Source organism: Camelus bactrianus, chromosome 17 (assembly GCF_048773025.1).
Source record: "Camelus bactrianus isolate YW-2024 breed Bactrian camel chromosome 17, ASM4877302v1, whole genome shotgun sequence".
In the NCBI taxonomy this organism is placed as follows: domain Eukaryota; kingdom Metazoa; phylum Chordata; class Mammalia; order Artiodactyla; family Camelidae; genus Camelus; species Camelus bactrianus.
The window spans coordinates 39255692-39272975 of NC_133555.1; the positions used below are offsets into that span (position 1 = coordinate 39255692).

Consider the following 17284-nt stretch of genomic DNA (forward strand, 5'->3'; position numbering starts at 1 on the left):
ACCTCCCTTTATTCTCCCAACGGCACATGAAGCTCAGTGAATGAACGCGGAGGAAGAAGCATCTCTCTAGGGCAGGTTCCTAGGCTTTCGTGTGCAAGTGAACTACCTGGAGCTCTTGCCGAGGTGCAGATCCTGATGCAGCAGGTGTGCAGCTGGGCCCAAGGTTCTGCATTTCTAACGAGCTCCCACATGACGGCAATGCTGCTTGTCCCCAGAGCACGCTGCACAGCGAGGCTCTTCAATAAGATGGACAAATGGGGCGGGAGTGGACTTCTTAGCGTGTGTGTATATATCTGCCTGTCTGTGCTGGTGAGGAGTAGAAAATTTAGAGGAAAACTCTGTGTGTGTATAGACATACACACAATTACACACCCTGTATACAGAATCGTAGGCAGAATATATACTACATATAAATCTCCTTCAGTCCTCCTGAGTAAGTCATTGGAAGCAGAGAGTCCTTTAATGGGGGATTTCCTATCCCCCACCTCTGTTCCAGAAGCCTCTCCTTGTCCCAGTACTGCTTCGCACTTTAGGCCCCCGCGTCTCCTCACCATGCTTGCACACCAGCCCCAGATGCTGCGAACAGACCTTCCCACCTGCCAGGTGCCCCAGCCTTTACGCTGTGAGAGCAGGTCCTATCCCCTTGCAGGATGCAGGTTCCTGTCCCTTTAGCATCATCAGGCAGCAGAACTTCCTCAGGTCTCAGAAGGGGAAGGGAAAGTTAAAGACAGCTGGTGATAAATCTCGGCTCAAGTTGTAAACAAGCTTTTGGGAAAGTTCAGAAAATATATGTGGCAAGGAAATGGTACTGTCTTAGGTCATGCGGTCCCCTGGCTGTCACCTATACCCCGGAGAACCTGCGCCCCGCTCCCCTATCTTCTTCCTCCAGGGCGGCCCCACCAAACTCCAAAGTCTTCCTGGTCAAAGTCAAGATTAGACCCTCACTTACTTTAATCCCTGCCCTTCCCTCTCCCTGACCCCAACTTGGAGAGACAACTAAAATTTTCTAGGACATTCACCTATTTAAAGTCAGCAGCCAATGATTTTAATTCCTGCTGTAACTGCCCCCATTATCTGAACATCTCTCATCTCTCCCTCCCGTCCTTTATCAGGTCTCTCTCTGCAATGACAGCACCTCTCAGGAGCCCCCAGGAAATCACCAGGCGGCCCTCCTGGACGTCACCCCTCAGGACAGGTGGAGCAGGGGCTGACGTCCTAAGGTTTTCCGAGGTATTGCTTGTTTAAAGTTTCTTAAGGTGTTTACAAAGATGACTACAGCCTCATAAATAAACCAATCAACAGCTAACAGGTTCCTCAAAATCAGCGTGTTCAGCAGGTTCAATCCAATATTGGGATGGGGATCCAACACGAATTCATAAAATGAAGATGTAATAAAGGAACAGGAGACGCAAATTCCACAAAGCATCCCAGAAACCTGAGTCAGGTGCCGTGAGAAATCCCTTAAACAAAGGCTTGGCACATTTACCTCCCAGTGCTAAATTTTAAAAATACGTATTTTATTCATCCCACATCACCATAAAGGCAAAAATTAATGGACAGATGGACAAATAGATGGATGGACGATGAATGGTGGGCAGTTTAACTTCATAGCTAAGAGCATGGGCTTTTGGAGTCAGATGGCCTGAGGTTTGGTCCCAGCTCCTCATTTGCCACTCTGACCTTCTTAGACACCTGAGTCTTACCTGCTAAATGGGGTGACTCTACAGCACCTGCCACATAGATGGGGGGAGGCGATAATTAATTAATGCGTGGCAGAGCACTCAGCACACTGTCTGGGACAAAGGGAGTTTGCAACAAATGTTACTTGTGATCATCTTCATCACTAATTCTTAAAGGAAAAAAAAAAGCCAGTATGAGCAATTAAGAAGAGAGTACAATTTCCTAACCTATCATTAGGGAAACGAGGTAGAAATGTCACTTACTAGCTTTTCCCAGCATAATTAAAAGGCACTGACTTCACAGTAATGAGCAGGAGTGGCAGTCTGGGGACGGGACATTTCTAAATAGTAATATATGACTGAACACAATTTACATCATATCCAAAGGCTGCACAGACTCAATTCACTTTTCAAGAGAGTGGGAGAGAAAGAAAACCAGTGTGTATAAATAAGGAAACAGCATCATTTATGGGTGAATTTTATGGGAATCGAGCAAAGTGAACATCTACACCAAATCACCCACATGATTGGCTCAGAAGGATAAAGTAATCCACCCACAGCTCAGCAGAGATGGTTCTGAGGTTAAAATCCAGGTGTATCTGCCTTCATATCCACACTTTTCTCCAAGAGTCCCCAGACTCCTGGAGTTACAGCTCTCCCTTGGTCAGGCTTGCTAGAGCTGAAAAAGCACCTCCTCTTCTGATGGTCCTGGGCTCCCCCCATCCTGATCCAGGAGAATCAGTAAACGGGACAGGTCCCAGGAGCAGCTTTAGAGAAGCCCGCCTCACTCACCCTCGTGCTCACCCAACACCATTTAGAAGTGCTGGCTGCACACCAGGCATCAGCCCTTTACATCTCGCTCACTCCTCAGACCCCTGCTACCTAACAACCCCTCACTGAGCAGACAAGGCAAGAGGGCTCAGAAAGCTTACGTCACTGGCCCAGGACCGCTCAGCAAAAAACCAAGAGCATCTGGACACAAAGCGCAATAAAGCCAAGCGCAGTAAAACGAGGTAGGCCTGCTATTTCCAGGTCTGTCAGAAAAGTGGCCAACACAGACGTCCACCTGTCACCAGCACATCCACATTTTGGCACCCAGACTTGGATTAAATCTTAACAGGGCTCCTTGGAGAGGTGCCGATTTCTGTTTTGGGGCAGGAAAAATCAAAATGGGCCTGCAACACCATGTTGCATGACAGCCAATCACCACTCCAAGAGGTCTGGGGTAGAAGTGAGAGGGCACAGGAGTCCGCTTTCAAGGACACTACCCACCAGCTTGCGATAATTCCAACAACAAAAAGAGAACACAGTTCATAATAGTTACAGGGAACAGGCTGAGTCCGTAAAGGCCATGAATATCAATGAATAGCAAAACAGAAAGGGCAACCAAGTGAACAAGGCAACTGACATATAAAGGAAAGGGGGACATAATAGGAAGATATTTTTAACCCACCTTAAGAAGCAAGGGAGGGTGGGTGTGCATGACTGTTCTGTTTCTGCCACTAGTATCTTTTCTAAAGCATTGTATGAACATTTCTCTAAGTAGGATGGCTATGAATAAGTCAGTCGGATATGGAATGAGGAGGGGGGTGAAAGAACAGAAAAATCTGATGTTGTGGCCACAAAGTACCCCCAGGGAAGAAGAGGACACAATGCTGGGCTGCAGGGTCAGCTATAGATTCTCTTCTGTAAGCATTTACGAGAAACTAATAGATTTGATCTGCAATGCTAAAAAGACTCTAATTAAATAAATTTGTATCAAATTCAAGTATTTAAAAGAATTTCTAAGTTTCTAATTATGACCTGTCTGAGCACATAAATACTCACATATATACAGAATCTTATGTACTCACAGGCATACACATATGTGTACATATAAGAATTTTAAGTAAATTGTTACTCAACACATTTTAAAAGTGAATAAACACTAACGATTTTGGATCAAGTCATTCAAGATGCAGTAATAAGTTTGCCCCAAAGCATCTCAGTTGTTACAGCCGCATGTCACCATCCTTAGTGCCCCCAGGTGACCAGCACAGGTCATGCCCGGACCCTAGAGAGGCCAACTGAAGAAGCAGGTCCTAGAAGGATAGCTCCCTGTGCTCCACCCTCCTGCCTGGAAGTAAAACCACTGAGAGACTCCAACCCTGGTCTGCAACACACCCCCAGTCTCCAGAGCTTTCCTTCCATCAGGAAGTACTGCCGGCCTCCCACCTGCACCCAAGGGCAGCCAGGAGCCTGAGACAGAAGAGGGGAAGGCTGAAAAGGGGCTTCCTAACCTTCTGTTCTTGATGGGGCAGCGGGACTGCGAAACAGACTTACAAGCAGGCCTTCCCTCCACCTGCTACAAAAAATTAACAGGATGCTTCTGCAGAGTTCTCTTTCTGATCTTTATTTTTTAAAAGACTGCCATTGCCAGTCACCAAGCTCCCGCGGCAGAAGGCAGGCTGCTAACTGTTCGAACAGCTTGCTGTCAACTGCACCCCAACCCCCCCCAATCATCTCCACCTCCTTTCAGGCCCAGGAAAAGCAGGCACCCGTCCCACCTCGAGGGGAAATGTAGGGACAGAACAAAGGCAGGAGACGGCACTCGATGGAGCACTGCAGAGCTGAAGTGCACCCTAGCCTGGGTGTAGTCCTCACTAAAATCACCCACACAGCTGAGAAGGATACGGAGAAAAAACAGAGTACGGATGTGTTGCATGGTTCCAACTTTGTTTCCTGCTGTTCAGGACCTCTCAGTCCTAAGACCAGGAGGTCATATAGCAGACGTTATAGGCTTCAAAACACAAACCAGAAGCTCGGAACACAAACCGTAACTCAGAACCACTCTGACCTGAACCGGTCACCCAGGAGGGGGCTGCAAACTGAGCCGTCATGTCAATTTCCCACCTGAGTCCGTTCCAGCTTTGTCTTAGATATGCTGGATTCCCAAGCAAAGGAAAATGGACCATCTGTACAGAGTCACTTGCCAAGCATTTTTGTTCTTCAAAGAAAAGGCTACTAGACACTGGAATCTGGACTGATGAGAAAGAATGAAAGGTGGCAGGTGACAAAGCCAGCCTAGGGGTCCAGTGGGTAACCTGCCCACTGGAATGAATAGCGCTGCCCTGCTCACCAGACCCTGCCCAGGGCTCCTGCTGCTGGCAGCACCCTGCAGGCATGCAGCTGCTTCAGACCTCCTCCCAGAGATAGGCACCTTCAATTCCTCGAGCGCCTGGTTGCCCAGACCCACACCTGGGGCAGGGCTAGTAGTGGGAGGCACGTGACTGCGTGTGGCTGGCATGTGGAGAGCGGGTCTTTGCTTCCACCTTTGACCCTGCAGACTTCTGTGCAGCTGAAAGCAGTGAAAATGGGTGCAAGGAAGAGACCACTCACATGAGGAGCAAGCAAGAGAAGGGAGAAGACTCAATTCTCGGGCTCGCTGAGGTCTCACCTGTCACAGAATGGCCAGGTCTTGAGTATGCCAGGAGGGACACAATCAGTACGTGGGCATTTACACGAGAGAAATTCATGGCAACTATTTATAAATCTATTGTGTAAGTAGATGAAAAACGTCACTTGCCCTATAAGTAAACAAAGGATGTTGGGCCTTCAAGCCAGCGGCCCCTGCAGCCACCCCGACCATGCACCCTGAGGGGACTCAGGATGGAGAAGACCAAGAGACTGCCCCTAGACAGCTGAGGTGCACATGAGAGGAATGATTCCAACCAGCCCGACTCTGGCATCTTCCCATACACAGAAGAGCGCTAAATTCATTAACTTGAGATACCCGGTTTTCTTATATTAACAGTAACCTTTTGATGTTACAACTACCTGGTTTTTGTTGCAAAACTCTTACAGTGTATCTGGCTCCTCCCTAACCTCTTGGGAGCTCCCTGGGCTCCACCCTCTGAGCAATCTGAGAGGCTGTCTTCCAGACTTAAGTCCTCAGTTTCGTCCTCCAAGTAAAACACAATTCTCAACTTTTAGGTTGTGGGGTTTTTTTTATTCAGTCCACATACACATTTTGGTGTTATTTTTGTTAGCAGATGACGATGAAAAGTTTTTCCTGGCCATGAGATCCCGTTTTCAGCCGCTGCACCATCTTCCCAATTCTCATCATTTCCCTTTCCTTCCTTCTTTCACCCCACCCACCACAGTGTCAGCCCACATTCCGCACAGCATCCCACCCACACACACAGACACACACAACCCAGGTTTTCTCTTGGCCACGATCTTCTATAACTTCTGACCCCCACCCCTCAGAAGGCCAGCCCTGTGTGTTATTTATCCCTTTAATCTGCACAGGCTCAGTGCACCTTGTTGGGCCTCTGTTTTTGTTTCACTTAGGATTTTAATTAGATGAAGGTGATCTTTGGAAAGTGGCAACAAAATGATCTTTCTATTCTATACGTGGTTTTTAATTTGGGTTTTTTTTTTTTTAAAGAAAAAAGATAGAGAGGGGAAAACTTGTTTTTTTAATTGAAAAACACATTTTTGCATTTTCTCTTATTCAGAGGTATCTCTTAAGCACCTATTCAATGCAAGGCACCAGGCTGAGGACTTCCACCTATTTGAACATAAAGCAGACGTGGGCTCTGTCCTCATGGGAGCTACTCAATGAGCAGGGAAGCTGTTCTCAGCAACTTGAAATCTTTTAGAATTTGAGCCTTGCACACACCTCAATCTTACTGAGAGAAGTTCTGGGCAATTCAAAACATATTTAGAGAGCTAGGTGACTATTTCTATAGTGTTCCATTTGAGAATTCTTTAAGGTTTTCCCAGAATTATCACCTGAAAGCATTTTAACAGCACTTTCATTTGAAAAAGCCAATACACTGCAATTTTTAAGCACCAAAAAGTAAAGTTCCAAGTTTCTTCATTCCTATTATACAATACAGAAAAACACAAAAAGAAACTGACATTAAAAAAAAATAAATAGTTTCACTGTGGGATACCATTGATGAGGGAGTGAAAAACTCCCAGACACATTTCAGAGAATCACACAATATTTAATGCTAACTAGTTTCTGGATAATAGATCTGAGGTCCAAAGGGTTATGCGATTTGCCTAATGTTGTGACACACTTAGCTGGCAGATGATGGAGGCGCGGCCCCCTAACACAGGACTGAGTGCTGGGTCTCTGACTACTCATCTTCCCTAAGAACCACTCAGAAAAAGAAAAACCTTCACTATCAAGGAAGTTACCTAAACCTCAAATGGTCATCACCTACCCCACAGGGATTCGCTGAATCTCTCAGTTCTAGTTAAACTCTATAGATAACAGGCACTGCTGTCGTCACTCATGAAGCTGCCCTTGGTAAAGAGTTTAAGTTGATCCCTTGAAAACACTTTCAATTAAAAAATACACACACACGCATTTCTTTAAATGATTAACCAGATTCACATAAACTTTAGTCATCTCCTTCATGACCATTACCCACTGTTATCATTTTCCAAACATTCACTAACGGGTGACACCCTGTACAAACAAGACTCTTCCTCAGATGTCTTGTAAGAAAACACGTAGGCTGTGTTCAGACTTCTTAAAGACCAAATGGGGGGTTTTCTAAGTACTGCGTGACCTGATGTCTTAGCAGTAAACAGATTTAAAGGTAAGAAGATTACAAGTCAGAGCTCACACCAGGTGAAATGCTGTCCGTGTTAAGTGCCCCGTAAAAGCACGTAAGACCTTTTCTAACCCTAGACGGTGCAGAAGAGGAAGTCCGGGCAGCTCTGGGGACACCGTGCTGCAGACGAGAATAAGCCTGGGCTTGGTCCAGCTGGGCCCAGATCTGCTTCTCATCCTGCCTCTGTGACCCTGGGCAGGCCACAGACGGTCCCACGGACGGTGCCTGTGAAACTCAGCCTCCTCATTTTAAAAATGGGGATGAGAGGGAAGAGTGTAGCTCAGTGGTAGAGCGCATGCCTAGCATGCACAAGGTTCTGGGTTCAATCCCCAGTACCGCCACTAAAAATAAATAAAAACCTAATTACCTCCCCCTCCTTCATAAATAAACAAATACATAAATAATTTTTTTTTGATGGAGATGAGAAGAACCACCCCCTCCTGCTGGGAGGACTCAAAGGGCCAGGAATGTGACAAACGCTTGGTGGATGGCCTTTCTATTCATCATTAACCACCATCCGCTACAAACCATCCAGCAGAAATTAGAGATAAAGCCCGAAAAGATCTCTGAACCCAAAGAAGGAGGCATCCAACAATCTTCAAATCTCAGGGCAGGACGTGTATTCACATCCACCTGCTCACTCACTCACTTAACACGTATCCATCAGGTTTCCCATGAACTCCATGACTCAGTATAGGCTGATCAAGAATACGCAGTTTTTATTGCACTAATTTAAGGAAATATTTAATCTATGAGTCAGTGATAATCTAGTTCAAAGGCGCTTAAAAATTGTCACATCTTCAAACCCAGTAAGTCAATTTCTAGAAAAACACCTTAAAAAAAAATCATGAGCTAAGTACACAAATACTTATGTAGAAGGATGTTCCTTCATGTGCTATGTGAGGAAAAATCAGTAACAGCCTGGATTCCTAATAACAGACCAATGATTAGATATAAATAATGTGATACTAAGTAACTGTGACAACTGTGCTCTTTAATGTCATGGGGAAATGGTCAACATATACCATTAAGTAAAAAAGCATTATGTGCCCAAATATGTAATATATTTGTTGGAGGAAAAAACAACTAGAAATACTTCACAAAAAAAATGAGAAGTGGGTGCTAAGTTAGTGATCTGTTTGTCTTCATGTTTGTTAAATCATTTAAAATCAAGATACTTTTATGACCAGAATATCTATTATTTTTAAAACCTAACTCCTTTAGCACAGGGAACTGTATGTAGTATCTTACAATAACCTGTAATGGAAAGAATTCTAAAAAATATGTAGATATACACATCTGTATAAGTGAATCACTTTGCTGTACACCTGAAACTAACCCAATATTGTAAATCAACTATAAATTTAAAAAAAAAACAAAACTAACTCCTTTTAAAGACCATTTATGTTCATTAAAAGGCCATGCACTAAAGAGCAGAGAAACTGGGTAGGTGCCACGATTGTGCAACACAGGGACAAGCGTCCCTGCTTTCTTACCCAGAAAATCAGAGATGGGCACTACCTCCCAACGCCATGTCTTCACCGACAGAGAGTCACAGGACTTTTTAAATACCCGCAAAAGAGAAAACTGAGGTTCAAAGAGGTTCCACGACTTTCTTACGGTGACAACAGTAACAGGTCTCAGAACTGGGGTATCGTCCATGGGTTCAGGAAAGGGGAGAAGATGCCTTTGAGAACAGAAGGGAGGGAGTGGGCGTTGGGGCTGTTGCTGAGGGCCCGGGGGCTCTGTGGGAGTCGGGCAGGTGGCAGGAAAGCCACTGTGAGGATGCCAAGCGCACGTACGGTGCACGTGAGATTCCAGCAACACGTGCGGTGGGCGGAGAGAGAGACGTAGAAGTCACCTGCGGGGTCAACAGCTAGAGCAAAGGAGCCACGAGGGAGGGGAAGCCCGAGACGGAAGACTACCAAAGGTCCGCCTCTAGGCAGACGCAAGAGAAAAGAGATTTGCCAAAAATAAAAACAAATTTTTAGAAATGACTGGTCAGAGGAGAAGAATCAGGAGACTGCCGCGGACACAACTGCACACAGATACACGCTGTACATACATTTCCCAGTGGGAAATTGGCACTTTTGAGTCAGGCTTTTTGTGTTTAATGATCACCCTGGTACCCTCCAACAAGAGCGCCTAGAGACTGTGTCTCGTGATAAGCAGGCTCCTCGTTTCGGTTAGAGCGACAGGACACGCTACTGACTAGCCTATTTCCAGGTACTCCTGGATTGACCTCCAACCATAATGAGAAGCCTCGCCGCCTGCAGAACACACAGCCCAGTGCCCACGGCTTCCTGACCCCACTGGCCACCAGACCACAGTACCCTGTGCCTCAGCACCTGGGGTCCTAGGAATTGAGCTTTTCCCTACCCACCGTCAATTGGGTTTGTTCCCAAACTTTTCATATCTGTTTCAATTGTTTTTTTGTTTGTTTGTTTGCTTTTTGGTGGGGGGAGGCGATTAAGTTTACTTATTTATTTTTAGAGGAGGTACTGGGGATTGAACTCAGGACTTTGTGCATGCTAAGCATGCACTTTACCACTTGAGCTATATCCTTCCCCTCTCCCCGTTTCACTTGTTAATGTAATTACATAATTATGTTTATTATTTTATGAATAGTAAAAAGAGAAAGTTGTTTCTAGGAAAGCTAAGTTTAATACCTTGAAAGATGCAATTAAGGATTAAATGGCCAATTCGATTTGGATGGAACAACTGCAAAAGATTGGGAAAAACCACTCAACAAAAAGAAAATCATGTACTTTGCATCCAGCATATGCATCCCAGCGTGCTCAGGAAGGCAACGCGCTTGGCACAACCCTGGCTGACAGGACGCACTCAATAGATGTGACATCATTGTTACTGGTCACTGCTTTGAAAGCAAATACCGTGATGAAAGTTATAAAGGCAGGAAAAAGGAAAGGTGACAGGAGTGAGGGGGACTCTACCCCTCTGAGGAGAGCACATTTGCGTTGAGATGTGAAGAACAGGAAAGAAAGGGGAGAGGGGCAGAGGGAGCCTCTGGCAGCAAGTTTGATGCGTCCAAGGGTCTTAAAGCACCAGGGTGGCTGGGCAGGGGGCAGCAGGAGGGGAAGTGGGGGTAAGGCCCATTAGAGAGCAAGCCAAGAGCTACTAGGTCAGGGGTCCTGAAGACCCTGCCTTTTATCCCAAGAGCAACAGGGAGCAAAGCAGCAGCATAACCTGAGTTTCGCAAACAGATCAGCCAGGCTGCCAAGTCGATGGGAATTGGCTGAGAAGCAGAAGCAGAAGCAGGGAGAGTGACTGCAGCAGCCCAGGGGCGAGGTGGCAGGGGCTTTGTCCAGGGTGGTGGTAGCAGGGGCAGAGAAGGCATCTGGGATACACTGGCAGGAAAAATGAACAGGGTAGGGTGAAGGCCAGGAGGCTATGGAAATGGGGGAAACCCTGTCACATGTGTCAGGACAAACGTGTATGGTGGGGGCAAATCCACTTTTGCAGTGGACACATTAAGCTAATGACCTGGTCTACAGGCCTGGATGGGAGACAGGGTTGGAAAGGAGTTGGGGGAGACATAAATTTGGGGGACGCCAGCATGCAGCTGGTGTTTAAATAGAGTCTTGGGAAGAGAGGGCGTGTATATATATACATGGAGTGAAGCGAGCTGGGTGTCCCAACACTGAGAGCAGCACATCGCCTAGAAATTGAAATTACAGGCTTAAAATGACTATTTCTGAGGGTGTGGGCCCAGGAAGGGTGCATTTTTATAAGGGGGAGGTAATGAGGTTTATTTATTTTCTTCTGTTTGGAGGAGGTACTGGAGATTGAACCCAGGACCTCGTGCATGCTAAGCATGCGCTCTACCACTGAGCTGTACCCTTCCTCCCCAGGGAGGGTGTATTTTTAAAAGTGTTCTAGGTGCACCAGAATTGAGAGCTACTGAGTGAGAAGCTCAGAGGAAGAGGAGGAAAAACTGGTGAAAGAGGCTGGATGGACTGGTCAGAAAGGGGGGAATCCGTGCACACACGAGGTGAGTGTCCAGAGGGCAGGTCCCAGTCGGCCCTGCTCCAGGCGGAGGGAGCTCAGGTGTGGCCGTGCAGAGGGTGGAGGACGGCCCCGCTCCCACCAGCGAGGCCCTGCGCCAGGTGCCCTGTGACCCCGTGCCTTATCCTGGGCAGGCTCCGTCTCCCCTGTGATGCGTCCTGGGTGAGTCAACTGCAACACGTGGCTGTACCCCCGCTCATTACACCTGCAACTGAGCAGATGCAGAGACCGAACCAGAGGCGGAGATGCAGGCACGTCACCTACTGTGGGTTCCATTTGGTGGCACCACTCCAGAGTGTGCAGGTGAGCAGGGGGAGACCTACATACAACCCCTGGTCCTGGGCCAGCCGGTGGCACAAAACCTGGCAAGTGACATCACTCTGGGTGCAGGTGTCCCATCTGTACAATTAGTGTTGGATTAATTTTTTTGTTTAATTAAAAAAATTCTTTTAAATGGCCCAGGAAGCTGATTTAATATGTGGGTTCCCAGGCCCAACTCACTCCTCCCACACAAGAAAGGTAGACAACTCGGTGTAGGATGCCAGCCCAGGGCCTCGAGAGCATCCTGTGTTGACCCAACCCAGTGCAAAGTCCCGGGGTAGGTAATGGAACAAAATCAATCATCAGATGTTTTCACTCCCTTAACCAGAAAACCTCAGCACGCACTCAAACAAGTCAAGTTCACCAGAGATGTCAGGTGCACTCAATATATACTGATTGACTCACTAATAATACTTTATGGCAAAAGCACACAATGGAATAATGTCTTGAAACTCTTGTTTGCTTCATAACCTTCCCCTTCTTCTCAGGCAAAGGACTGTTTCAGGTAAACTCAAGAGTTGACGTGGTCAGCAGATCATGTGTACTTGAGACAGAGATTTCTTTTCTTGACCAATGCTCCTTAACCAAAGAGTCACCTCAAAGAACGGACTCTGGAAAAGAGGAACCAGAAGGAGCCACAGCCACCTACACACCAACACAGCAACCCTCATGGCTGGGTATCCACTCAATGTTGTGTGACTAGAAAAATCCATGGCACACGGGGTCATCACCACCTGAGTTTGGGGAAGCACGACCTACAGACCACAGGACATAGGGGCAAAAACCTCAGGGAAGAAGGAAACTTCATCTTGAAATGAAGTTCCATCAGGTTGTTTTACTTGGGACAGTGACCTTGAGAGAAAAAAAGTGAAATTTTAATATGTTGCACACATATTTTATAAATAAGCTACTGACATATTCTAAAACTAAGGGTTTGCTTTTTTCTCATGTTTACCAAATGAGCTTTCTTCCTAAAAGAGGTTTTTTTTTTTCTCATTTAGCTTCTCTGAGAGAATGGTTAATTAAGGCAGAAAGTTAGACTGGACAACCTAGGTTTGAAACACAGCACCCTACCTGACTGCCTTTGTGGCTTTGGGCAAGCTTCCTAACTTCCCTGAGCCTCAGTATCCTCACCTGTAGAATGGGGACAGCAAGACTGTTTTATTCAGAGGTCACTGTGAGAATTAAATTAGATACATGGAAAGCATTAAAAAGCTGTGCTATACACAATAGCCAAGACATGGAAGCAAACTAAATGTCCATCAACAGATGACTGGATAAAGAAGTTGTGATATAGTTATACAATGGAATACTACTCGGCCATCAAAAAGAGTAAAATAATGCCATTTGCAGCAACATGGATGGACCCAGAGATTGTCATTCTAAGTGAAGTAAGCCAGAAAGAGTAAGAAAAATACCATATGATATCATTCATATGTGGAATCTAAAAAAAAGAAAAGGGAAAAAGAGGACACTAATGAACTCATCCACAAAACAGACTCACAGACATAGTAAACAATCTTAAGGTTACTGAGGGAAAGGGGGTAGGAAGGGATAAATTTGGGAGTTTGAGATTTGCAAATGTTAGCCACTATATATAAAAACAGATTCAAAAAGTTTCATCTGTATAGCACAGAGAACTATATTCAATATCTTGTAATAATTGTTAATGAAAAAGAATACAAAACTGAATATATATATGTATATGCATGACTGGGACATTGTGCTGTACACCAGAAATTGACACATTGTAACTGTACTTCAATTAAACAACAACAACAAAAACAGTGCCTGGCACACAGGAAGCACTAAATGTTGGCTGTTCTTTCTTCCTGTTGGACTATCCAACCCTAAATGGCCCATATTGATGGCTACACTTGCTGGGTGGGTCACTGTCATCTTCTGTGTTCATCAGACTCAGCAGGAGACAAAAAATCCTGACTGTTGAAAAGGTCATCCTGCCACCTGGTAAAGGTGGACACCCAAAACTTCCTTGCCTCTTCTTAACAAGCCAGGTGAAGGTCAGATTTAAAAGGCAGAGCACTGTGTCTCTACTCTGGGGATGACATGTAGGGAAGAGAGATGAGTTTCATCTCACCTCCCGTCCCCCCAGGTGTCTGCTCTGATCTGTGCAGCAGTGGTGCAGGTGACCCTCTTGTCCAGCGGTCCTCACCTGGGGGAGCATATAAGAACCCTCGGGACACCCTTTCTCCTGATTCCTACTCACAAAGAGAACCACTGCCCTGACTGATGCGGAAAATGAATCTAAAATGAAAGGACGGTTTATGGTGTCTTCCCCAACACCTCACAACTGATTTAACACACCAGTGAGTCAAAGTGGTGTCAGCCATGGCATCTCCTAGGTTACCCACATGTAAACAAACAAATGAAACCCCAAAAGGACAGCACGTACAGAGCAGGGCTCCTAACCTGCGCTTCCACCAGCCCCTGGGCCCGTCTGGCAAGACTCACAGACCCCTCCCTCAAAAGAAAGATTTAAAGACACAAAACACAAGGGACTACAAAGGAAACCAAGTGTATTACAATACAGTAACTAAAACTTAAAAAAAAAAAGTCTGTGATATAAATGCTTTATCAATGCAGTCAGTAACAAGATCTACCAGCACATCTAATAATAAATGTAGTTTCAAAGCAGTGATGAGTAAAGGTATTTCAAAGCATCTGCTTCCCCTGTGGCACGACATGAAAATATCTGTACTTTGTCCTGGTGACAAAGTCACAGATCCTGGTAATACCACTGTGCTTTGTTGTCTACATTCATCATGAGAGAAGGTGCTGCATTTCAGTTAGAAGTTTTTGGAATTAAGGATGTAATTTTCTTTCCAAGTTCAGAGAACCCCCCATTTCTTTCTACAGACCCTTTGGAGACTCCAGGACCTCAGTTTGAAAGCCCTGCTCCAGAAGGTGCTGTATTTCAGTTAACAGTTAGCAGTTAATCATTCACTGAGTAAATCCCTACTTTGTTCTAAGCACAGGGACCACAAAAGAAAATACAGGGGTGGGGCAAGGGTATAGCTCAGTGGTAGAGTGCATGCTTAGCATGCACGTGGTCCTGGGTTCAGTCCCCAGTAACTCCATTAAATAAATAAATAAACCTAATTTCCCATTCCCCCCCAAAAAAGAAAAAAACTGCAGAAGTAAGGTCAGACTTGGATGCAACCACGCTCTAAGAACGTTCAGAATCTCTCCTCAATGTTTATTTTGGTTCTTCCGGTTTTACTATAATTTGTAATATCCACTGCCAAATCCACCAGGATTTTTTTCTCTCTGTCCTTTAAATACATCAGTAGTAGCAAAACAAAACCAACGAATAATATACCAAGCTACCACATCTGTTCAAGCCTACTGTAAAAAGGGTTTTAGAAGCTGCAGATCAGTGCTGGAGAATACACACTATAAGCCGGCCACACTCGGTTTCCTGGATAATAAAGCCAGCCTGGCCCAAAGTGTAGACATTTTACAGGGACGAAACGAGGCAATTCATAGAAAGGTCTCTGACCACAATGAAGTATTCCCCTTGGACGGTGTTCCAATCACACCCTGAACGTAAGTGACTCATCAGCATGTATGTGAAGGACCCAGGAGCCTCCCTCGGCAGAAACGGCCACGATTCCAGGGATTTCCGGACAAGTAATTCTGTTATGAATTCTATTGTTAAAGCAGTATGAAGAAACCAGGGAGGTCACCCAGGACACGGTTTTCCACACACCACATCTCCCTGGGTGTACAGATACCGTGAGTAAACAGAAGGGACTTGCCATGTGCCTCCTATACCCTACCAGACACCCCAGAAGTTCTAAAGTGTCAACTTGAACATCAGGACACGTCTAATGAGCCTCAAATCCGCCCTGGTGTAGATGACGCTATCTTTATTCCGATCAAAATTGATCAGCTGCAGTGTTTACAAAGGGACTGCAGGGTTCTGCATTAAGTATAAAAGCGCAGGTCCATTTAAACAAAATTCCTTTCTTACTGATGTCTATCAGAGAAAATGTGGAAACAGCCCAGATACACTCTCAAGGAGAAACTTGCAGTTCTCACTTGTTTTATTATAGATGATTCCACAAATTCAAGAATACTGGGGGTAGGTTTGTACTAGAAAAAATAATTACAAAAAAAAATTACAAAAATCTTTACAAATGCAGTAGAAGCCAGTTTTGAACCATGTTATCTCCAAGTAGAAGCAGGATTACTGTATTTTTTGTAAGGTGACGGACACAATGATACACAAATATGGAAATCATGTCACTTTCAAAATGACACCACTAATTTAGAGTAGGTTCAAATCAACCTGAATTTTTAAGTCAAAGGTGTCAAAACAAAGGAGAGCTGGTCTTACCAATCTGATAGGGCTGCCATGAATTTCTAAAGAGAAAAATTACATCAAAAAAAGCATCTCTGGAATGAACATCAGAAATACCATTGGTATGAATTTTTAAAACTTAATTTAAAAAAAATTTTAAAGTAATACATTTTTAAAATTTTAAATTAAAAAAATCATTGGTATGAATTTTTAAATTTGTCATATATTTTTCAAGTCTGCAAGATCAGGTTTCACACCCTTGTCATCACAAATACATTGGAAAAAGCAGACCACCACCTGTACTGCTCACCGTATCAGGCGTCAGCGCTGCACTCCACGGTAGGGCCAGTTGGTGGCTGTAGCAACAGCTTGACTCTCCCGAATAACCAGCTGAGTGGCTTTCACGGGCAATCAGCAGCCTTGGTATGTCAGGCTATGTCCTACTGACACTGAGCAGACTACAGGTTCCCAATACCTTGGGCTTTAAATGCAGACAAACCCCTTCCAATACGAGTTTCTATGCACTCACACGATACTTTTGGTAAGGAGGGAAACGGGAGCACTTTCCAATCTTCCGTATAGTTAAGGGACGCTGGGTCAAACAACAAAGGACCTACTGTATGGCACAGGGAACTATACTCAAAACCCTGTAACACCCAACAATGAAAAACAACAGGAAAAGGAATATATATATACCTCTATGTATATGTATAACTGAATCACTATGCTGTACACCAGAAACACAACACTGTAAATCGACTAGACTTCAATTAAAAAAAAATAAAAATAGTAAATCATAAAGATAAAATAAATTGTTGCAAAACAAACAACAAAACGAGAAGGCTGATTCAAATGCACACTTGCACTTGTTCCCGCTACTCCAACATTTCTATTCATGTCTTAAAATTAAGTCTTTCACACGGTTAAACCCCGCAGCTCTATTTCTTTGAGCACTTTCTACAGAGTGCAGCCAGCACGTGTGCTCATTGGAGGCTGCAGCCGAGGGGGACCACTCACGGAAGTACTTCAGCGTCTCCTCGATCTGCTCGGTGGTGAGGTCGATGTTGGCATCTGGAGAAATGAGGGGGGTGTGGAGCCAGTCGTCGTGGTCATAACCGTAGATGGTGTCGGCTCTTAGCCTGTAATGGGGCAGCTGCTCCTCCAGGAGGCTGATGATTTCGACTTCCGGAAGGTCGGTGCTGTTGCACACGTCTAGGGGGAGAAGACAGTGATGAGAGCCCGACCTGGGGGTGGCCCCGCCGCTGCCAGTCACCTAACCCCGGGCCAGTAGCTGGTGTCGTCGGAGACTTGCCACCCAGAGA

At 45.3% G+C, this 17284-nt stretch overlaps 1 protein-coding gene across 13 annotated transcripts in view; it reads right to left on the reverse strand.

Annotated features, from left to right (window-relative positions):
• TRAK1 (trafficking kinesin protein 1) overlaps positions 1-17284 on the reverse strand; it is a 116128-nt gene that overhangs the window by 65773 nt on the left and 33071 nt on the right. For all 13 annotated transcript variants that reach the window (XM_045509783.2, XM_074345149.1, XM_045509787.2 and 10 more), the window contains exon 2: positions 16980-17174. Coding sequence is in view for 12 of the 13 variants with exons in the window: in XM_074345149.1 (XP_074201250.1) it covers positions 16980-17174 (195 nt within the window). In the remaining variant the exon portion in view is untranslated. The remainder of the gene's footprint in view (positions 1-16979; positions 17175-17284) is intronic.